Here is a 24576-nt window from a genome sequence, read left to right on the forward strand (position 1 = left end):
AAATTTACACACACAGTTCTGGGTCAAGAGGAGAATTTCTCTATCTGAAAGTCCAGCAAACATTTGATCTGAGAGTAGCTCATCTCATTCAATACTGAGTAATCATCAAAATGGAATCAATAGAGGATGTAAAAAAAAAAAGAAAGATTTTACAAGAAAAAAGCAGAAATGTAATATAAAAATAATGACAGTTAAATAATTCTAGGAAAATATCACAGAGCAGATAAAAAAGACTTTACAATTTAATGAAGCAATTTTATCTGTAAAACGTAATCTTGAAATAGAGATATAAGAATTTAGGGAAAAACAGTGCCATTTAGGACAGAAGTGGAGGGGAAAGAATATTCTCACAAAAACAAAGGTCATGTTGGAAACGGTGCAAAGAAAATAAGCATTGCTGAAAATATGGTAAGGAGCATGAAGGACAAGACTGAGATAAGCTAGAAAGACATTAAAAAAGAGACCAATATAAGCATAATTGGTGTCACCAAAGAAGAGAACCAAAATAAAAGAAGAAAATATTTAAATAAAATTTTTAATATAAATTTTCATGAAGATATAGGTCGAAAAGCAGACTATGTCCCTAGAAAAATTAACTCTATACAATCAGAGGAGCAGTATCCTAGTAAAGCTACTGATTTCCAAAGATAAAGAATGCTTTGGAAATCCAGGAAAAGGAAAAATATTCAACTAACCTTTCTAGGAGAAGAAAAAATCCAGCTCACCATAGCATTTTCCACAGCAATACTGGATGACAGTGGAACAGAACACATAAAATCCTTGAGGAAAACATTGTGGTCCAAGAATGTTATACTCAGGCTAACTTTAACTCAGAGTGAGTGTGAGAAATGTTTTGTAACATGAAAGAACTCAAGGAATGTGTTTCCCTTCAAGAGACTAATAGGAAATGAACTTCAGCTCAACAGGAGATGACTAGAGAAGCCATGGCAGTGTGCACTGAATCTATTTAAAAGAAAGTGGGGATTATTGTTACAGAACTGAATATAAATATTATAAACTTTGTAAGTATGAAAATTATATAACTAATAACCCAGGAAAATTAGGAAATAAGGAGGAATGTAAGGACATTGATTCTTTATTATTAAAACTTGGGGATTAATAAGTCATCAAGTAATATAAACAAAAAGGCATAAAGGTTTCACTAAGTAATTTAATCAATTAAAATCTATAGGGGATAAGGAAGGGGAGGAAACAGAGATGAACAAATTTCATCTTTGCTCACAATTGGGAATCAGATTTGGTCTAAAGTTTGGTCTACAGTTTTGAGGAATAAATATATTACAAAAAGTTAGAGTCATCTTAATCATAATCACAACAGGAATATAAACCTTTCATATAAAAGAAACACACAAAACACACCACTTCACACCCACACACAAAGAAAGTCAAGGAAAAAATACCAAGTAATAAAGGACTTAAAAGTAGCCACAGCTACAGAAAAAGCATAAAATATAGAACAAAATTAATACCAAAATCTGTTCCATAAATAAATCAAAATGGATTGAACTCATCTATAATGAGAAAGGAGTCTGGTTAAGTTACAAATAAAACCCAGCAATATGCTACCTACTAGAGATATTTATAAAACAAAATACTCCATTGTAAAGCAATTAGACTCCAATAAAGATGTTAAAAAAAAAAAGGTTGTGAATAAAAAGATGGGAAAAAGTATACCAAGAAAATGTAAACAACAACAATAACAACAAATTAGGAGTCAGGATCTTAATTCAGACAACTTTGACTTTTAAGCTTGAATTAAGACTTAAAACATTAAATGTGATTTTTTAAAAGCATCACATAATGAGAAAGTCTATAAATCATAATAAAGATAAAATAATTATAAAAATTCATGTGGTAAGAAGAATTTTAAGATGTCCTCCAATATTCCTGTCTCTTGGTATACATGCCTTGTATAAATCCCTCCTCTTGAAGCTGAAAAATTAAGGAAGGATAAAGGCTGGAGCTCTGATATGATGGGATATGATTATATTACACAATATGGCAAAAGGGATTTTATAGATGTAATTAGGTTCCTAGAGAGTTGGCTGCGAGTTAATCAAAAGGAATATTATGAATGGGCCTGATGTAATCACATGATCCCTTTGAGTCTGGGTCTAGATGTTGGAGACAGAAGTCATATTGGTAGTGTGAGAAGGCCTGTGAAGGGGCCACAGAGCAAGGAACTCAGACAGTTTCTACAAGCTGACCTCAGATGCCCTCAGACTCAGCCAGCAAAAGAGCAGGATCCTCAGTCTCTCAGTCTCAAGGAATTGAATTCTGCCAACAACTTAAATGACCTTGGAAGAAGATCCTGAGCCTCAAGTGAGATGGCAGTTCATACTGACACCTTGATTTCAGCCATGTGAGACCCTAAGGAGAGCCTGACCTTCTTGACCCACAGAAACTGTCAAATAATAATAAATGGGTGTTTTTTTTAAGCCATTACATTTGTGGTAACTTGTTACACAGTGATCGAAAATTAATATGATCTACTTACCATATAATATAGTAGCATTAAAATTCATAAAGCAAAAAAAAAAGCTATAGCAAAGTTATTGGTTTATGTACTAATACAAAATACTCTTTTGCAGCATTAGTAGTAGAAGTCTTTAATTCACCTTTGTCAGCATGTCATCAAGGAGTATTAAAGCAAGTAAGAATTTAGGATATACTTCAGACAAAGGTAACTGTGTGTATATGTGTGTGGGAGAGCGAGAGAAACCCATATATCAATCTCTAGCCCTGAATACAAAGAATATATCTTTTTTTCTAATGCCCACATAAAGGTATACTCACAAAAGATAACCATATGTTAGGCTAGAAATTTCTGAATAAATTCCAAAATGTAGAAATAGCAGAAATAGTCTCTAATCACAATGCAAAAAAAAAAAAAAAAAAAAATTAGCAGTCAATAGTAAACTTATGAAACAAACAAAAATCCTTACCATGTGTCATATAAGGTATTCTATTAATTCTTAGGTTAAAGAGAAAATTAATACACAAATTACAGAATGTTGATAGCACTACATAATAGAACCTATAGCATACAGTTGAAAGAGTGCACAGAGAAAAATCCATAGCTTTGAATACTTAGAATTATAAACCAGAAAGGATAGAAATAACTGCATCAAGTATCCACAACAAGAATTTAGAAAAAGGACCTCAAAATAAATCCAAGAAAGGCAGAAGGAAAGAAGGCGTACACAAAGATGAAGCTGCATCCCTGAATCTGATAGGAGAAAAATAGTAGAACTATTGAATAAAATTCAAAATCTGATACTTTCTCATGATGAGAAGGACACTTCACTTCTGTGATATTTTTCCCAAAACCTATATTTCCAATCAAATCTTGAGAAAAACATCAGATAAATGCAACCTGAGGGGCATGCCAAAATATCTAACCAGGTACCCTTTTCAAAATAGTCAAATTCATGAACAAGGCAAGATTACAAAATAATTACAGAACAGAGGAAACAAAGGAGAAATGATGACCAAATGCAATGTGGGGTCCTGGTTTGGATCCTGGAACAGGAAAAGGACATTAGTGGAAAAATAGAGTCTACAGTTTAGTTGTTAAAATTGTACCAATATAACTTTTTCAGTTTTGACAAATGGTCCATGGTTATGTAAGATGATAACACTATGGAAACAAGGTGAGAGGTATATGAGAACTCTAAACTATCTTTGCAACTTTTCTGTAAATCTAAAATTATCCCAAAATAAAGACATTATTAAAAAAAAAATTACAGAAGACCTAGAAAATTGAAACAGAACAATTAAAATGAAAGAAATAAAAATAATTATCAAAGGGCTACACCATCAAACAAAGACATATCAGGTTCTAAAGGTTTTCTAAGGGAATTTTACCAAACATTTCAGTCATTGATAATTCCAATTCTAATTAAATCATTCTGATATCATAGACAAATTTAAAAGGCACTCATATTCTTTCCCATGAAATAAATAATTTAAAAATAATATAGTCTTTTTCTTTCCAATTTTAATACACTTATTTCTTTCTATTTTCTAATAATACTAGCGGGAATGTCCAGAAATGGCAAATGATAGTGGCATAATGGTCATCGTTGTCTTGTTCTTTACTTTAATGAGAATGCTTCTAATTATTTCCTTATGACATCTGGCTCTGGCTTTTGTGTTTACCTGTCACATTAAGAAAATGACTACATATCTGTTTTATTAAGAATTGCTATCAAGAATAGATTTAAAATGTTATCAGAATTTTTTTCCTCACTGTAAATTATCACGTAACTTTTTTAGCAATTAATGTTGAGAATTATATTATGGGTCCCCCTTTATCTAACCATCCTTGTAAGTTTGGAATAAATACCTCTTGGTTAGGGTTCATTATTCTTTTAATGTGGCGGGGTATTCTGTTTGTTAATCTTTTAGTTAAGTATTGTTTAGTAATATTTGTAATGAATTTATCTGAAGTTTGTGTGTGTGTGTGTGTGTGTGTGTGTGTGTGCGCGCGCGCACGCACGTACTATCTTCGTTGGGCTTTGCCATTAAGGTCATATAAAACTTTAGATTTGGGGATATGTTCCAACAGGTGGTAAGAGTTCATTTCCTTTTAACTACTCTCCCTCTTCTCCCTGACTAGCAAGTAATCTCCAGATTCTGCAGTCCAGTGTCAAATGGCATCGCATGGTAAGTGATATTCTATGAGGAAGTAATGTAACTGAAATCTCTTGGGGGGAAAAAACAAACAAATTTGTTCACTGTCTCCATTACAAGCCTGTCATAATTAATGTTTAAAATATATTTTAACATAGGTGAGTAGGTGGAAGGGGGAAAAGGGCAGTTTGATTGAAAACTGTTCTTAGCTTTTTCTTCCCGGCAGAGTCATATTCATGCTCACCCTTCTGTGCCCCTGCAGTGACCTCCATCACTAATTCAAAAGGATGGAAGCTTTGACCCATCCCACTATTTCCCCATCCACCCTCATCTCCTGACTGCTCTGTCACAACAGCCTATTATCCTTCCTCCTTCCTCACTGTGGAAATCCTTCCCACCAAAATGGGTCAGAAGTAATCACCGCTAGAAAGAGGACAGCAAGTCATGTCATGGGCAGATGAGAAAAGAAAAATATTTTTCCCAGGTCCCAGCCACAACCTCAGAGAAATAAAGACAGGGGAGACAAGGGGAGCTATGAGAGAAGGAAACCACATTACCCACTCCAATAATAATAAAAATAGCTAACACTTATGTAGCATTTATAACGTGTAAGTCATGCTCTGAGTGCTTTACATGAAAAACATTTAATCCTCACAACAGTCCTACAGAGTAAGTGCTACTACTATCCCTGCTTGACAAATGAGGAAACTGAGGCAAGAGGTGACCTGCCTGTTGACACATAATTTACAAGTGGCAGAGCCAGGGTGCAAATTCATGGAATCTGGTTCCAGAGTCACTGGTCTAAGCATCAAGCTGTAATGTGTCAACCCTAAAACCAAGAATCTTGCCGGCCCTTGGGATCAAGGAAGACCTGTGAATAAATTATGAGGCTGAAGATTTTAAATAAACAGGATTCAGTATTACTAATAATGGTGAAGCTGTTTTAATAAACAAAAGAGATGGAAAATTCATGGAAATCAGACTTAGAAGTCAATAAGGGAGAAAACGATCTAGGAGGGAATCGAGGGTAGGGGATCAGTGAGAAGAAAGGGAATAGAGTACAGTGGAAGAGTTACAGGAAAAAATAGAACAATTTCCTAGTCTTCTCAGCCAAAACAATGTTATTAGCGCTCCCATATCTGCGTATTCTACCTCTGGATAGATAGAAGAAAGACTTGGAATCTTTGTCTGCTATTTACTCTTTTGTGCAGTACTGTACATGTGTGTGCATTATTATTATTTTATTTTTCTTTTCTTATATAGCAGGTTTTTATTAGTCATCAATTTTATACACATCAGTGTATACATGTCAATCCCAATCGCCCAATTCATCACACAACCACCCCAACCCCCCACCAGAGTTTTTCCCCCTTGATATCCATACGTTTGTTCTCTACATCTGTGTCTCAATTTCTGCCCTGCAAACCAGTTCATCTGTGCCATTTTTCTAGGTTCCACATATATGCGTTAATATACGATATTTGTTTTTCTCTTTCTGACTTACTTCACTCTGTATGACAGTCTCTAGATCCATCCACGTCTCAACAAAAGACCCAATTTCGTTCCTTTTTATGGCTGAGTAAAATTCTATTGTATATATGTACCACATCGTCTTTATCCATTTATCTGTCGATGGGCATTTAGGTTGCTTCCATGACCAGGCTATTGTAAATAGTGCTGCAATGAATATTGGGGTGCATGTGTCTTTTTGAATTGTGGTTTTCCCTGGGTATATGCCCAGTAGTGGGATTGCTGGACCATATGGTAATTCTAATTTTAGTTTTTTAAGGAACCTCCATACTGTTCTCCATAGTGGCTGTATCAGTTTACATTCCCACCAACAGTGCAAGAGGGTTCCCTTTTCTCCACACCCTCTCCAGCATTTGTTGTTTGCAGATTTTCTGATGAAGCCCATTCTAACTGGTGTGAGGTGATACCTCATTGTAGTTTGGATTTGCATTTCTCTAATAATTAGTGATGTTGAGCAGCTTTTCATGTGCTTCGTGGCCGTCTGTATGTCTTCTTTGGAGAAATATCTATTTAGGTCTTCTGCCCATTTTTGGAGTGGGTTGTTTGTTCTTTTAATATTGAGCTCCATGAGCTGTTTATATATTTTGGAGATTAATCCTTTGTCCATTGATTCATTTGCAAATATTTTCTCCCATTCTGAGGGTTGTCTTTTCATCTTGTTTATGGTTTCCTTTGCTGTGCAAAAGCTTTTAGGTTTCATTAGGTCCCATTTGTTTATTTTTGTTTTTATTTCCATTACTCTAGGAGGTGGATCAAAAAAGATCTTGCTGTGCTTTATGTCAGAGTGTTCTTCCTATGTTTTCCTCTAAGAGTTTTATAGTGTCCAGTCTTACATTTAGGTCTCTAACCCATTTTGAGTTTATTTTTGTGTATGGTGTTAGGGAGTGTTCTTATTTCATTCTTTTACATGTAGCTGTCCAGTTTTCCCAGCACCACTTATTGATGAGGCTGTCTTTTCTCCATTGTATATTCTTGCCTCCTTTGTCATAGATTAATTGACCATGGGTACGTGGGTTTATCTCTGGGCTTTCTATCTTGTTCCATTGATCTATGTTTCTGTTTTTGTGCCAGTACCATATTGTCTTGATTACTGTAGCTTTGTAGTACAGTCTGAAGACAGGGAGTCTGATTCCTCCAGCTCCGTTTTTTTCCCTCAAGACTGCTTTGGCTATTCGGGGTCTTTTGTGTCTCCACACAAATTTTAAGATTTTTTGTTCTAGTTCTGTAAAATGTGCCATTGGTAATTTGATAGGGATTGCATTGAATCTGTAGATTGCTTTGGGTAGTATACTCATTTTCACAATATTGATTCTTCCAATCCAAGAACATGGTATATCTCCATCTGTTGGTATCACCTTTAATTTCTTTCATCAGTGTCTTATAGTTTTCTGCATACAGGTCTTTTGTCTCCCTAGGTAGGTTTATCCCTAGGTATTTTATTCTTTTTGTTGCAATGGTAAATGGGAGTGTTTTCTTAATTTCTCTTGCAGATTTTTCAGCATTAGCGTATAGGGATGCAAGAGATTTCTGTGCATTAATTTTGTATCCTGCAACTTTATCAAACTCATTGATTAGCTCTAGTAGTTTTCTGGTGGCAGCTTTAGGATTCTCTATGTATAGTATCATGTCATCTGCAAACAGTGACACTTCTACTTCTTCCTTTCCAATTTGTATTCCTTTTATTTCTTTTTCTTCTCTGATTGCCAAGACTAAGACTTCCAAAACTATGTTGAATAATAGTGGTGAGAGTGGACATCCTTGTTTTGTTCCTCATCTTAGAGGAAATGCTTTCAGGTTTCACCATTGAGAATGATGTTTGCTGTGGGTTTGTCATATATGGCCTTTTTTATGTTGAGGTAGGTTCCCTCTATGCCCACTTTCTGGAGAGTTTTTATCCTAATGGGTGTTGAATTTTGCCAAAAGATTTTTCTGCATCTATTGAGATGATCATATGGTATTTATTCCTCAATTTGTTAATATGGTTTATCACATTGATTGATTTGCATATATTGAAGAATCCTTGCATCCCTGGGATAAATCCCACTTGATCATGGTGTATGATCCTTTTAATGTGCTGTTGGATTCTGTTTGCTAGTATTTTGTGGAGGATTTTTGCATCTATATTCATAAGTGATATTGGTCTGTAATTTTCTTTTTTTTTTGTAGTATCTTTGTCTGGTTTTGGTATCAGGGTGATAGTGGCCTCATAGAATGAGTTTGGGAGTGTTCTTTCCTTTGCAAATTTTTGGAAGAGTTTGAGAAGGATGTGTGTTAGCTCCTCTCTAAATGTTTGATAGAATTCACCTATGACGCCACCTGGTCCTGGACTTTTGTTTGTTGGAAGATTTTTAATCACAGTTTTAATTTCATTATTTGTGATTGATCTGTTAATATTTTCTATTTCTTCCTGGTTCAGTCTTGGAAGCTTATACTTTTCTAAGAATTTGTCCATTTCTTCCAGGTTGTCCATTTTATTGGCATAGAGTTGCTTGTAGTAGTCTTTTAGGATGCTTTGTATTTCTGTGGTGTCTGTTGTAACTTCTCCTTTTTCATTCTAATTTTATTGATTTGAGTCCTCTCCCTCTTTTGGTTGATGAGTCTGGCTAATGGTTTATCAATTTTGTTTATCTTCTCAAAGAACCAGCTTTTAGTTTTATTGATCTTTGCTAACATTGTCTTTGTTTCTATTTCATTTATTTCTGCTCTGATCTTTATGATTTCTTTCCTTCTGCTAACTTTGGGTTTTGTTTGTTCTTCTCTCTCTAGTTCCTTTAGGTGTAAGGTTAGATTATTTATTTGAGATTTTTCTTGTTTCTTGAGGTAGGCTTGTATAGCTATAAACTTCCCTCTTAGAACTGCTTTTGCTGCATCCCATAGATTTTGGATCATCGTTTTTTCATTTTCATTTGTCTTTAGGTATTTTTTTTATTTCCTCTTGATTTCTTCAGTGATCTCTTGGTTATTTAGTAACATAGTGTTTAGCCTCCACGTGTTTTTTCTTTTTTTACATTTTTTTCCCTGTAATTCATTTCTAATCTCATAGCATTGTGGTCAGAAAAGATGCTTGATATGATTTCAATTTTCTTAAATTTACTGAGGCTTGATTTGTGACCCAAGATGTGATCTATCCTGGACAATGTTCCATGAGCACTTGAAAAGAATGTATTCTGTTGTTTTTGGTTGGAATGTCCTATAAATATCAATTAAGTCCATCTTGTTTAATGTATCATTTAAAGCTTGTGTTTCCTTACTTATTTTCATTTTGGATGATCTGTCCTTTGGTGTAAGTGAGGTGTTAAAGTCCCCCACTATTATTTTGTTACTGTCGATGTCCTCTTTTACAGCTGTTAGCAGTTGCCTTATGTATTGAGGTGCTCCTATGTTGGGTGCATATATATTTATAATTGTTATATCTTCTTCTTGGATTGATCCCTTGATCATTATGTAGTGTCCTTCCTTGTCTCTTGCAACATTCTTTATTTTCAAGTCTATTTTATCTGATATGAGTATAGCTACTCCAGCTTTCTTTTGATTTCCATTTGCATGGAATATCTTTTTCCATCCCCTCACTTTCAGTCTGTATGTGTCCCTAGGTCTGAAGTGGGTGTCTTGAAGATAGCATATATATGGGTCTTGTTTTTGTATCCATTCAGCAAGCCTGTGTCTTTTGGTTGGAGCTTTTAATCCATTCACGGTTCAGGTAATTATCGATATGTATGTTCCTTTGACCATTTTCTTAATTGTTTTGGGTTTGTTTTTGTAGGTTCTTTTCTTCCCTTGTGTTTCCCACTTAGAGAAGTTCCTTTAGCATTTGTTGTAGAGCTGGTTTGGTGGTGCTGAATTCTCTTAGATTTTGCTTGACTGTAAAGCTTTTGATTTCTCCATCGAATCTGAATGAGATCCTCGCCGGGTAGAGTAATCTTGGTTGTAGTTTCTTCCCTTTCATCACTTTAAGTATATCATGCCACTCCCTTCTGGCTTGTAGAGTTTCTGCTGAGAAATCAGCTGTTAACCTTATGGGAGTTCCCTTGTATGTTATTTGTCATTTTTCTCTTGCTGCTTTCAATAATTTTTCTTTGTCTTTAATTTTTGCCAATTTGATTACTATGTGTCTCGGCGTGTTTCTCCTTTGGTTTATCCTGTAATGGACTCGCTGCACTTCCTGGACTTGGGTGGCTATTTCCTTTCCATGTTAGGGAATTTTTCGACTATAATCTGTCAAATATTTTCTCAGGTCCTTTTCTCTCTCTCTTCTGCTTCTGGGAACCCTATAATGCGAATGTTGTTGCGTTTAATGTTGTCCCAGAGGTCTCTTAGGTTGTCGTCATTTCTTTTCATTCTTTTTCCTTTATTCTGTTCTGCAGCAATGAATTCCACCATTCTGTCTTCCAGGTCACTTATCCGTTCTTCTGCCTCAGTTATTCTGCTATTGATTCCTTCTAGTGTAGTTTTCATTTCAGTTAATGTATTGTTCATCTTGTTTGTCTGTTCATTAATTCTTCTAGGTCTTTGTTAAATATTTCTTGCATCTTCTCAATCTTTGCCTCCATTCTTTTTCTAAGGTCCTGGATCATCTTCACTATCATTATTCTGAATTCTTTTTCTGGAAGGTTGCCTATCTCCACTTCATTTAGTTGTTTTTCTGGGGTTTTATCTTGTTCCTTCATTTGGTACATAGCCCTCTGCCTTTTCATCTTGTCTATCTTTCTGTGAATGTGGTTTTTTGTTCCACAGCTGTACATTATTGTTTTAAATGTTTAAACAAAATGGGTATAATGCTTTAAAAGTTTATTCAAAAAGATGTTTCTATAGATAATCTAAGTTTCATCACTGGATCAGTCTATGCATTTGTATCTAAATTTGAAATCCATCTCTTGCTCTTGTAAAGGTGCTGTTTACTATGTATGTCTGTGAATGTCCCTCATCCTCAAATCATCAATTTTATCTTAATTTTTATCTTTATTTTAATTTTATATCATTGGATTTTTTTCTTTGCCTCTAAGCCACCCCCAATCCCTTTTTATTTCTCTGGGGAAGAGGGATCTTAATTAATAAAGTAAATTAATAGAGAGCAAAATATCTTACTGTGTGAATTTGAAAGTCTTTTTTGTTTTATTTTGTTTCATTGCTAGTAGGGATTGCAAAATGGAGATTTGCCATCAATGCAAAATAAATATACTTTGTTTTGACCTAGTGGAATGTATACACTGTTAGAGAAATAGAATAGTCTAAACACAGTCATTGCCAATAGAGTGATGAAGAGTTTTACTGACAATATGAAGTGAACAGTAAATCTAGAAAACATAAAGAGCTAATTTATGCCATTTATATTACAGAAACAAGTTTATTAGACTCACCAATTTATCTCTGGAGTCATAGCAGGAATCAGTAAGACAGTTGCTAAGCCTGTAAAGTAAGAATATGGTCCTAAGAAGGTAAAACCTGCACTACAATTTCAGTTCTTAATTTGTTTTTCAGAATCAGGGTCTATATTTCACTTAGCTATGGACAAGATCAAGTCCAAAAACCAAATTATAGTCAAGATAATGACATAGACTTAGGCTGGAAATAGTTGTCTATAGAAAGGAGACGGTCAAATGGTTCATGGGACAAAAAGCAAACTTGTTTCATGTAGAGGTCACAATTTGAGCCTAAATTGAATTCTTATTAGAATTCGGGCATGTCTGGACCACTCCAGATGAGACAGAACTACCAGGATGGAAGAGCCTGCAAGGGAAGAACATATCTTGTGTGAAGATATTATCAAGGTGCATAGTGTGATTCAAGGACAATGGGCTGGTAGAAGAGGGGGAAGAATCTCGCAATAGCACAGTCCCAGCTTCTGAGTCCCAGAAAGATGGGGCTGCTGTAAAAGAGAGAGAAACAATAAGTGGCTAAAATGGTGAGAGTGAATGAGGTCACCTGTGGTTTTTGCTATGAAGTGAGAGCATCTTTTGTGCAACCCTAGTTTTCTCTATCTTTTTAAATTGAAATATAGTTGAATTACAATATTATATTAGTACGACCCAGCAACTCAAATCCTTTGTATTTATTTGAAGAAAACAAAAACACTAATTTGAAAATATATATGTCTCCCATGTTCATTGCAGCATTATTTACAGTAGTCAAGATATGTAAGCAACCTAACTGTCCACTGACAAATAAATGGATAAAGAATATGTGGTACATATATACAATGGAATATTACTCAGTCCTAAAAAAGAATGAAATCTTGCCATTTGCAACAACATTGATAGACCTGGAGGGTATTATGCTAAGTGAAATAAGCCAGTTAACTTGATAATGGGTATCAGCAGTCATGGGACTCCATCAGCAAGCAATAGCAACATTATCAATGCCTTTGACAGCTGGCAGCAGCAGCTTCAGCAGAATCTTTTGGTTTCAGCCAGAATAGTCAATGTTATCTTACCAAATCACAGCAATAAAGAAACTGTCACACTTTTAAACTATTATAGATAGCTCGGCTATATAACACAAACTCTTTCTGCATCTAATTTGGCGAATCTATACAGTTATTCCTCTTTTTCAAAAATGTATTGGCTAAGGTCATAGAAGCAACCTAAATGTCCATCAACAGATGAATGGATAAAGAAGATGTGGTGCATATATACAATGGAATATTACTCAGCCATAAAAAGGAACGAAATTGGGTCATTTGTAGAGATGTGGATGGACCTAGAGACTGTCATACAGAGTGAAATCAGAAAAAGAAAAACAAATATTGTATATTGACGCATATGTGGAATCTAGAAAAATGGTACAGATGAACTGGTTTGCAAGGCAGAAATAGAGACACAGATGTAGAGAACAAACGTATGAATTGGGAGATTGGGATTGACATATATACACTAATATGTATAAAATAGATAACTAATAAGAACCTGCTGTGTAAAAATAAAATAAAATAAAATTCAAAATGAAAAGAAAAAAATGTATTGGCTAATTTTACTCATTTACACTTTCAGAAGAATTTCGGACTGTGCTTGTGAAATTTCTCCCAGAATTTCTTTTGGCATTTGATTAGAATTATACTAAATTTATAGATTAGTTTATGGAGAATTTATTTAAATTATTGTCTTGTCATCAGGAACATATTTTTTTCTCTCACTTACTTGAATTTTCAGTAAAGTTTTTTCTTCATGTATACCTTAAATATTTCTTAATCATTTATCTAGGGGTATTTTATAGATTTACAGTTATTGAGTGTAGAATATATGATTTGCAAATATTTTCTCCCAGTACAGTGATTTTTTTTTCCTTTCCTTAATTGTGTCTTTTGAAGAGCAAAAAGTTTTAGCATTGATCAAGTCCAATTTATCTTTTTTTTTCTTTTGTTGACTGTGCTTTGGGGTCTTTATCTAAGGAAATTTTGCCTAAACCAAAAGTGACAAAGATTTTCTCCTATGTTTTCTTCTAAAGGATTTATAGTTTTAGCTCTTAGATTTAGATCTATTATCTATTTTGAGTTATTTTTGTGTAGGTGTGAGGTAGGAATATCAATTCATCTTTTTGCATATAGATATCCATTATTCCATTCTTTTATTTTTAACATATAATCTCATACCATTATTGCAGCAGAATGTGACCTGTACAATGTCTGTCTCTGGGAACTTAGAGATTTTTTGTTTGTGAAGTGGATATATGATCAATTTTTTTTTTTTAATTTTTATTTATGTATTTATTTATGGCTGTGTTGGGTCTTCATTTCTGTGCGAGGGCTTTCTCTAGTTGCGGCAAGCAGGGGCCACTCTTCATCGCGGTGCACGGGCCTCTCATTATCGCAGCCTCTCTTGCTGCGGAGCACAGGCTCCAGACGCGCAGGCTCAGTAGTTGTGGCTCACGGGCCTAGTTGCTCCGCAGCATGTGGGATCTTCCCAGACCAGGGCTCGAACCCATGTCCCCTGCATTGGCAGGCAGATTCTCAACCACTGCGCCACCGGGGAAGCCCCGATATATGATCAATTTTAAATGCTTTTTTAGTTTTACAAAAGTGCTATGTTTCCATTTTTTAAAATGATGCAATATAGATGGGTTTTTAAAAATACCACCATAAGAACAGCTATCATCAATTATGATTCCAGCCATTTCCCTAGGTTGCAAATCATTTTCTCTAAAAAATAAAATCTGAGGCATAACTTACATTTTTTCTGGTATCCAGTATAACCAATGAAAAATCTGATCATGATCTGATTCTCTAGCTTTTGTCACCTGTTTTCTCTTTCTGGAAGCCTTTAAGATTTTTCTTCATCTTGGCTAGACTGAAATTTCATAACAATAGTTTTAGGTGTATTTTTTATTCAAATATGTTAAACACTTACTCATGTTTCAGTCTAAAGATTCCAGCCATTTATCTTTGAGAAGATCTTGCATTATTTATTGGAAAATTTTCTTCCTTATGTTTTCTTCATTCTTTCCTTCTGAGACTACTATTAGTTAGACATTGTATTGTGACATTTTAAGAAATCCCAAGATCTCATGGCTTTGATCTGAGACACATGAAAACGTACTAAAGAATCAACTCAGGACAGAACCAAAGAGTTTCTCCTTGTGGATGGATTGAGGTGTGTGTATTAGTGATCTGGCACATCAGAATGTTCACTGACAAGACAGTTTAAATAATGCTCTAGGAGGACGGTTTGAGGAGAGATTAATACCTTAGGTATTCATATAATTAAAATATACTTTTGTGGTTCATTCTAACTGCTATTGTTAAATGTCTACCCAATAGTAATAGTAAAAAGAAATGTGAAAGTTTTTTTTAATGTGTGCATATTAACGTAATCACTGAGCTAATACTCTCTATCTTGCTTTCAAGGGTCACTAGACTACCTACTGAAATGTTTGTGGTTCTCCACGGGTTAGACTTGCTAAGTCAGTGTTATCACTTCCAACAACCAGATAACATTGACTAATGAGGATAAAAACAAAGACTTTTTCTGCACATTAGAGATCTATTCATTTAAAGGGGAACCTTTCAATACTGAATAGAGAAGCAGTTTGTTAATATGACCTATCCAGAATTATTAGTGTTCATAGATAACATTAATATTGTCAAAGTGGATAATAAAAGGCATAACAGATGGCAAATTAAAGTACTAGATGGACAGGGTAAAGCTGACTTGAAATTGTTCCAAAATAAGTGCCTGTTCTATAGGCCTTTCTAAAATGTGGGGATTAGGAAACAATGTCTGCATCACCAGCTGGCTAAATCTTATTATTTGGAATAAAAATTTTGTGCTTCAGTGGATATCATAGAAGAGTTGTGAAGAATGTTTGTTATTACAATAATCCATTATGACCTAACTCAGAGGTCTAATTCAGGTCTAAACTAGGGATATATTAGAGAAAGGAGTTTTAAGTAGGCTTGGAAAAGTAAGAGAGTAACTAGGAATCCTCATCCTCTTGGACCACTGAAGTTGATGTGAACATGATGGTTTTCATCACCTATTCTGCTCAGGGTTTTTAAAATTATATTTACATACTAATAATACCATGTATTACTAGTTCTGAGGGTTTATACAATTACATTAAAAAGATGAGAGGGAAAGAAACCAGTAAACTTTATCGGCAGAATTCTATCAGATATTGAAATGGATATTTATGAATATAAGGCTCCAAAGTAGGCAGTCACCAACAAGTTTTTGAATGAAGCCACATTGAGACTTGGACTTAAAACAACACTCTAGGTTCCACAAGGTTGCCAAAGGGGAGAGAGGGTGGAGAAGGGAAGTACTGGGAGCCTGGGATTAGCAGATGTAAACTATTAGGATGGATAAACAACAAGGTCCTACTATATAGCACAGGGAACTATATTCAATACCCTGTGATAAACCATAAATGGAAAAGAATATAAAAAATGAATGTCTATATGTTTATAGCTGAGTCATTTTTCTGTACAGCAGAGATTGGCACGACACTGTAAATCAACTATACTTCAATTTAAAAATAAAATTAAAAAAAACAACAACACACTACTAGGTTGATATTACTAGGCAGTGATATTGGACATACTAACTGGTTATGATGTCCATGTATACCTAAGCTTTAAAAAGTTCCTCTCTTTGCTGTTCCCAATGAAAAAAAGTAGAAATCTTCCCCATTAAGGAAGTTAGAGATATTCGGGTCTCTGTGTTTGTAGAGGTTCTCTGCTTTTACTGTCATGCTATAAATTTTGAGTTATCTCAAGAGAGTATACTCTAGTGGCCATCAATAATAATGCAGTTCATCAGAAGCACTCGCTTCTCTGTTTGAGGTAGAGAAATCAAAGAAAGCACAAGGGGCAGAAATCCAGCAGAGAAAAATGATAAAGAGAAAGGTATAAGGTCTCTAGGCATAGAATATCAGGTTTCAATGAGTATTAATATGTCACACCAGAATCAGTAAAATGACAAGTATTGTACCCAGCACACATGGTTCTGAAATGGAAACAAATGGTTTTGCCTCAATTATACAATCTCACTTTTTTTGAGAGTCTCACTTGTTGACTTTGGTCATGTAAAAAGGAAAAGTAAGCTTTGGCTAGTAGAGTCTTTCTCTTTGTTCATTTGTGTCTGCAAATAACTGAGGACCTCACATCCAAATGTGAGACCTGAGCTGATTAGTCAGCATAATGACCTGCCAGTCTGGGCATCTACCGAAACCCTCTACTGAGCTACTCCCATCTAGGTCTCTAGTGGCTTTCATGTCTCAAATCCAAAGAATAATTTTCTTTTTCTTGTGTGACCTTTAAGCAGCATTTGATATTGCTACCAGTCACTACTTATCTCTCTTTTTCCACTGCCAGTATTCTAATCCTAGTCTGTTACAATCTCTCGCCTCGGTAACATTCTCTTGGCAACAACTTTATCATATTTAATCAAATCTCTACAGAGCAGCCCTGTGATCTTGTCCCTCCTTCTATTAAATGCCTCCCATGGTCCTTAGAGATGAGTAGTAATCTTTATTACTCACAAAAGGACCAGCTGTGATTCAACCTTTCTGGCCCCATGATTTTCCACTCTCCTTACTTTCTTTGTACCATCCATGTGGTTTCCTGTCCTGTCCTCTGATACAGTGGTACTCAATCCTGGCTTCATATTAGGATTATGTGTGGAGATTTTAAAAAAACATACTGTTGCTAGGGCCACACCTTCAGATATTTTGATTCACTTGTGTAGGGTGAAGTCTAGGCATTTGTATTTTTAGAAGGGATCCAAATGATTTTAAGGCTCAGTGAGGGTTGAGAACCGTGTCTGTAATGCAACAAACCCTTTCTCAAGTCAAGTCCTTAACCCATAGGGTTTCTCTGTTTGAAAAACTCTTCCTCTGCTCTCCTGACCCCCATAATCTCTAAGTTTGAGCTTAAAACTTCTTCAGAAAACAAATTTTCCTTGATACCCTTTGCTAGTTTAGCTTCCCTTAATCATCCCTATAAATCCTCTTTTGTTGAACACTTAGCGATTTCCTGTGTTTCAAGTTTGCTTTCCCATGAGATTACTGGCAGAAACTATCTGTCTTGCCCCTGTTCTAACCCCACTGCTTAACACAGCACCTAGTACATAGTAGACACTAAACAACTATCTGATGATCAACTGAAAATGTCTGCATCCTGGGGATTCAATCTTGCAGAGATATTATATTTAGTACTTCATCTTTCCATAACAATATTCTTGGTTGAGAGGGGAGATTTGTAAGGATGGCAAAGGCTTTTTGATGAGGGAAGTGTGTATTTGGGGTACCCTCATGAGCCAAGATATGTTGATGCTAAGACCCTAAAATGTCTGGAGATTTGGTGAAGTAGGCCTTCCAGTAGTGTGCAGAGATGAGGGCCCCACATCTCCCTGGAAAAGGACTTTCTAAGGGAAGACAGTGGAGGCACAAAACTAGTTTAAAGAGAATGATTAATTTAAAAAAAAAAGGAGTAGGGCAATTCTATATAATATAACAGCACAGTAACTTTCTTTCAGGAATTTGTCCCACCAATCTTCCCTAGACTTTAAGTCAAGCAAGGAATGAATAAGAACAAGTAAAAACTGTTAAGAACTACAATATTGAGAGTGCACAGTGTAGTTACACTGGTCCTGGTGCTTTTTGCAGTAGTAGAAAATAATTTAACTAGATTTGGGAGTAGGGGGTGAATTTATTCTGGGTGTAGCCTTCACCTATCTCAGTATCTGGCCTTGGCAGGGTTGGTAGGGACACAAGAGCATCAGCAACAGCAATCACTACCTTCAGTAAGGCACCAGCACAAGACAGAAAGCCTAAGAGGTAAGGGCATTGGATATTCATGCCCTCAATTCAGATGCCCCATCTCTCTGAACTTTTGACATTTTGCTATTATCAGAGAAAGGAGACATTCTAGTGAGCTAAGATTAAGGGACAAGTTCAGACTCACATAGTATTCTAGAAGACCAAGTCCATGGCTCCCTTTGAACATTCCCAGGATAGTTTGGGAATTACCAGAGGGGAATTCAAATTCCCTCAGAATAATGATTATTATGATAATACCATTTTCTCCCTGGCTAAGGTGGCATAAGAAAACACACATTATCTGTATGTGATTTGAAACATCTGAGATTTAAGAAACTAGTCAAGTTGGCACAACTCCAATTCTTCTGGCCAAGAATGACAAGCGATATTGAACAAAAAATGTCAATGATATAAGATATATATAAAAAGCAGATGGATAGTTTAGAGAACAAAGCCAAAATAATAAATATGGAAGCTTAAGGCCCACCAGACTGGCCCTAGAATCCAGTGTTATGAAATATATTCCAAAGTACAGATTTCCAGGATTGTGAGCATTTTTTTTTGAATTGATTAATTTATTTATTTTTGGCCGCATTGGGTCTTCATGGTTGCACACGGGCTTTCTCTAGTTGCGGCGAGCAGGGGCTACTCTTTGTTGCGGTGCGCAGGCTTCTCATTGCAGTGGCTTCTCATTGTGGAGCACGGGCTCTAGGTGCGTGGGCTTCAGTAGTTGTGGCATGTGGGCTCAGTAGTTGTGGCTCGTGCGCTCTAGAGCGCAGGCTCAGTAGTTGTGACGCACGGCTTAGTTGCTCTGAGGCATGTGGGATCTTCCTGGACCAGGGCTCGAGCCTGTGTCCCCTGCATTGGTAGGCAGATACTTAACCACTGCACCACCAGGGAAGTCCCAGGATTGTGACCGTTTTATCAGTTACTGCGGGTTTCCAATGAAGAGTCAGAGTGATTAAGGAGTCATTGAAAATGATATAAAAGAGAACTTATCCATATAATAGAAGTTAAAGCCAGAATGATAATCATACCTCCCCAGAGGGGGCACTGAAGAATTTCTGGGAACACTGGTGAGCATGTTATATATTTGAAACAATAACAAAAAGCCTAATTGGGTAAAGCAGGTGAAATTCCTGGCTAAATCCTATAACTCCCTATACCGACACCACTGGAGAATCAGTTTGTACATGTTAGACAATCCTTACTGCTTATCAATGTGTGCACTGGCTTTTGGAATTAGATAAACATTAGCAGTATATATGGCACAGGTGAAAGCATGCTTATAACAAGGAAGGGATATTGCTGTAAATCAGTGAATCAACAAAAGATGTGATGCTAAAGTAATATGGGCAGAACAATAAACTGGTGATGGAGTTGTGGTAACAAGTTTGGCTCCATGAAAAAGAGAGATCCTAGCTAACAGAGGGGAAGCAGAGGTCCATGTTATTAGAGATCAACCTAATGACGATTATTACTGTACAAGCAAGCTACAGGCTTAAAAACGGCTTCTCAATTCTGGCTGTACATCAACATTTTCTGGAAGTCTTTTTTTTTTTTTTTAATGTTGATGCCTGGTCTTGAATACAGATCTATTAAATCCAAATCTCTGGAGGTGTGGCCCAGGAATCAAAATCAATATTTTTTAACCCCTTAATGTACTGCCAATGTTGAGAATCAGTGCTTTAAATTTAAAGTGTTACAAATTAATTTCTAAGGACTCAAGCCCAGTTAGAACATATTCTACAAGAAAAGTTCCCATTGAAACAATACTGCCAAAGGATCATTGCTTATATCAAAAAAAATGTTCAGTTAGTCACTGCCCAGAAAAACACAACTAGTAGATTTCTGGCCAAATTAAATGAAAGTGGTGACAAGGACAAAAATGTCTTTCCAAAATAGACCAATCACCATTATTCTTCCCTGTTACAGTGAGAGTTGTCTGCCATATAGAAGATTCCATGCTCTCTAAGTAATAATAATGTGCAGTATGTTAATAAATACATAGCAAAGAATTATTCTTTCAAGATTAAGTAAAATCATGTTTGGTATTGTTAGGAATCAATGCTAGATATGAATATAAATATTTTAGAGAAAGGAGAATAAGTCCTCTGAACCACTCAGTCTGAGCACAGCCCAGAGAAGAGGTGTTAGACAATGATCAGTGTGGTGACCCCCAGGAAGGTCATGGCAGGATGCTTATCCCTAGTGGGGAGATGCCATTTTTTAATTCAGATCCCCAATCAGGAAGTTTCTCTGACTCTCTCATCTGTTTGGGCTGGTTTACCATGGTACCAGAGAATGGGTGGCTTAAACAACAGAAATTTATTTCTCACAGTTCTGGATGCTGGGAAGTCCAAGATCAAAGAATGGTAGATTCAGTATCTGGTGAGATTCTTCTTCCTGGGTTTCAGACAGCCATCCTTTCCTTGCATCCTCACATGGTGGAGAGAGAAATTGAAAGCAAGCTCTCTTATGTCTCTTCTTATAAAGGCTCTAATCCCATCATAGGGGTTATCCCTCATGACCTCATCTAAACCTAATCACCTCCCAAAGGCCCCACCTCCTAATATCATCACATTGGAGGTTAGGGTTTCAACATTGAAATTTCTCAAAATTCAAACACGCAGTCCACAACACGATCTTAATAGACAGGCATATAGCTCTATCCATCAAGATTGCTCTTACACTCCACAGAGGCAGAACATAGATCCCACAGGGCACTCAATGCTGGAGTCAGCAAAGCAACACTTAGCAAACAGAGAAAGGCTTTTTTATAATGTGCGAAGTATTCAGGGTCAGTCATTTGCCATGCACTAGAGGGAATAAATTCCCTTTGAAATACCATTATTATACAGCAGTACCTAAAAGAGAACTTTGAGCTATTTCAGAAATAGAGGCTGAGAATTTCTATAAACAGCATTAATGGGCCTGATACAAGAAAGTGACATTGCAACAGAGGCTTGCATGAACAACAGTGGGATGTGCAGAAGAAAAGAGGTGCTATTCTATTAGGTCTTCTCCAGTTCTCCAACTTCTTGAATAAAGAAGTAGAAGTTCTTAATGGAATCCCATTTATTATCATTTATAAATTTAAATAGTTATATTAGACAGCTATACATTGACCTGTACATGGTTCCCATTCTATAGCAGCGTGAGTTTGGACATTTTTCAGTAAGGCCTGATTTAAATCACCTTGCTGGTATGTTTATAGATAGACTCCACACTGAGTAGATTGCACTTAATGGTTAGAGTGGTGTATAGGAGGGCACCTGGTAAAGAGCACTCCTAATAAACTTTTGTCTGGAAATGCTAATTATATAAGCGCGGTGGTTGGCCTCTTACAGAGGCCAGCATTTAGTATCATGCATAGGTTTAAATAACAGTTTGTCTGGTCTCAACACTTCTGTAAACCCTTGGGCTTATATTTCAAGTCCAATTTGGTCCCTTTGGTTTCTGTAAAAGACAGAATTACACATGATGTTATGAGCCCCACAGGTCTGTCATCATTGATTCTTTTCTCTCTCCTGGTCCTTATAGGCACAAACAGCTGCCAGCCTATGGGATGCATACTCAGGCCTGTTAAGTAATCAAGCCATGATCCTGGCCATGAACTCCAGGTATAATAAGCTTTAATGTTCTCATATCACTGATTGAATGTCTTTTTAAAAATGTAATAGATACATATCAAAAATATGAAAAATAAAAAGTTACTCCAAATTCCACCACCCTAATTCAGCAACTATTACTTCTTTCTTTCTCATGTTCTTTTAAAATCTTTCTGTATTACATGAATAGGCAGATCATCTAACTATTGCAGAATCATAAGCAGGTTGCACATTCAATTTTCTATACTACTTTTCATTTTTGCTTTGTCTTAATTTTTAATTTCTCTGTAAAATCATATTTTCATTTTAATGGCAATGGAATATTCCCAAATTTTGACATTTTCTAAATTATATTATATTTTACCAACATTATGATATTCATCCTGGTACATAAAAGATTGTATCTGCTCTGAACTACTGCCTTGAAATACCATTCTGAAAGTGAGGTTCCTGATTTAGGTGACAGGCAACGATGAAAATGCCCTGCTGTGGGGAAATCTTCATTGGTCAACAGCTCCAGCTGCTGCCTGTATAGATTTACCAGCACGGTCTGTGAGGTGTCACTTCCTGTAGGCTGATCTCACCAATGACCCAGAATGGTAGGACAAATAACTCCAATGGGTGACTTCAGCTTGAGGGATCGCCATCAGCCAAGCTGAACCCTCCTTGGAACTTGCTGCAGTCCAAGACTCTTCCTACCCTATTCCTCCTTCCTTCCTTCTCTTGGACTTCTAATCCTGTTTTGGCATCTGCTTCCCCTGAACTCAAAGTAATGCAGATGAGATGAACCTTCTTAGAGCTTTTGATTGTGTCAACTTGTTTTCCAGAAGAACTGCACTTATTAATAAGTGTTTTGTCAAAGCCTAGTCACCTAGAAGATACTCATACATGTATACATAGATCCATATAAACAAAATTTGGCATACTGTATTATATTATTTTACAGGGTTCATGGAAAGGCAGACCCTGGATTAGAATCCTCTTCTCCATATTTTAATTTAATTTTTTGGTCTACTTAAATGTGTTAAAAATCTCCCACATAATAGTTTTTCCTTTATTCTTTAAAATTTGTTATAGATTTTGCTTTTCATATTTCGACCAAGTATAATTTGGTACATAAAGATTTACATGTGTTATATCTTCATATATACTTGTATAATTTAATAATATAAATAAATTTTATTTGTTACTATTAAAGTCATATAATAGCTTATTTCTTTTTTTGACTAATTTAGTCTGTATTAATTATTATTTAGTTTTTGCTTACTCTTTTGCTTGTCTTTTTTTTTGTTGTTGTTATTGGAGTATAGTTGATTTACAATGTTGTGTTAGTTTCAGGTGTACAGCAAAGTGAATCAGTTATACATATATCTACTCTTTTTTAGAGTCTTTTCCCATATAGGCCATTAGAGATTATTGAGTAGAGTTCCCTGTGCTATACAGTAGGTCCTTATTAGTTATCTATTTTATATATAGTAGTGTGTATCTGTCAATCCCAATCTTCCAATTTATCCCTTCCCCCCTCCCCCCCGGTAACCATAAGTTTGTTCTCTACATCTGTAACTCTATTTCTGCTTTGTAGATAAGTTCATTTGTACACTGTTTTTAGATTCCACATATAAACAATATCACATGATATTTGTCTCTCTTTGTCTGACTTACTTCACTCAGTATGACAATCTCTAGGTCCATTGATGTCACTGCAAATGGCATTATTTCATTCTTTTTTATGGCTGAGTAATATTCCACCATATATACATACCACACCTTCTTTATCCATTTATCTGTTAATGGACATTTAGGTTGCTTCCATGTCCTGGCTATTGTAAATAGTACTGCAATGAACATTGGGGTGCATATATCCTTTTGAACCATGTTTTTCTCCAGATATATGCCCAGGAGTGGGATTGCTGGATCATATGGTAGCTCTATTTTTAGTTTTTTAAGGAACGTCCATACTGTTTTCCATAGTTGCTGTAACAGTTTACATTCCTACCAACAGTGTAGGAGGGTTCCCTTTTCTCCACACCCTCTCCAGCATATATTGTTTCTAGATTTTTTGATGATGGCCATTCTGATTGGTGTGAGGTGATACTTTATTGGAGTTTTGATTTGCATTTCTCTAATAATTAGTGATGTTGAGCAGCTTTTCATGTGCTTTTTAGCCATCTGTATGTCTTCTTTGGAGAGATGTCTATTTAGATCTTCTGTCTATTTTTTTGATTGTGTTGTTTGTTTTTCTGATATTGAGCTGCATGAGATGTTTGCATATTTTGGAGATTAATCCCATGTCAGTTGCTTCATTCGCAAATATTTTCTCCCTTTATGAGAGTTGTCTTTTCATTTTATTTATGGTTTCCTTTGCTGCAGAAAAGCTAAGTTTAATTAGGTTTGTTTTTATTTTCATTACTCTAGGAGATATATTGAAAAAGATCTTGCTATGATTTATGTCAAAGAGTTTTCTATGTTTTCCTCTAAGAGTTTTATAGTATCCAGCCTTACATGTAGGTCTTTAATCCATTTTGAGTTT

General features: G+C 35.7%; 1 protein-coding gene across 1 annotated transcript in view; it reads left to right on the forward strand.

The window, feature by feature from the left end:
* MROH9 (maestro heat like repeat family member 9) overlaps positions 1-24576 on the forward strand; it is a 130114-nt gene that overhangs the window by 41386 nt on the left and 64152 nt on the right. Inside the window, exon 3 of the mRNA XM_057557563.1 lies at positions 21979-22058. Within this exon, the coding sequence (XP_057413546.1) occupies positions 21979-22058 (80 nt within the window). The remainder of the gene's footprint in view (positions 1-21978; positions 22059-24576) is intronic.

Source organism: Balaenoptera acutorostrata, chromosome 1 (genome assembly GCF_949987535.1).
Source record: "Balaenoptera acutorostrata chromosome 1, mBalAcu1.1, whole genome shotgun sequence".
Classification (NCBI taxonomy): domain Eukaryota; kingdom Metazoa; phylum Chordata; class Mammalia; order Artiodactyla; family Balaenopteridae; genus Balaenoptera; species Balaenoptera acutorostrata.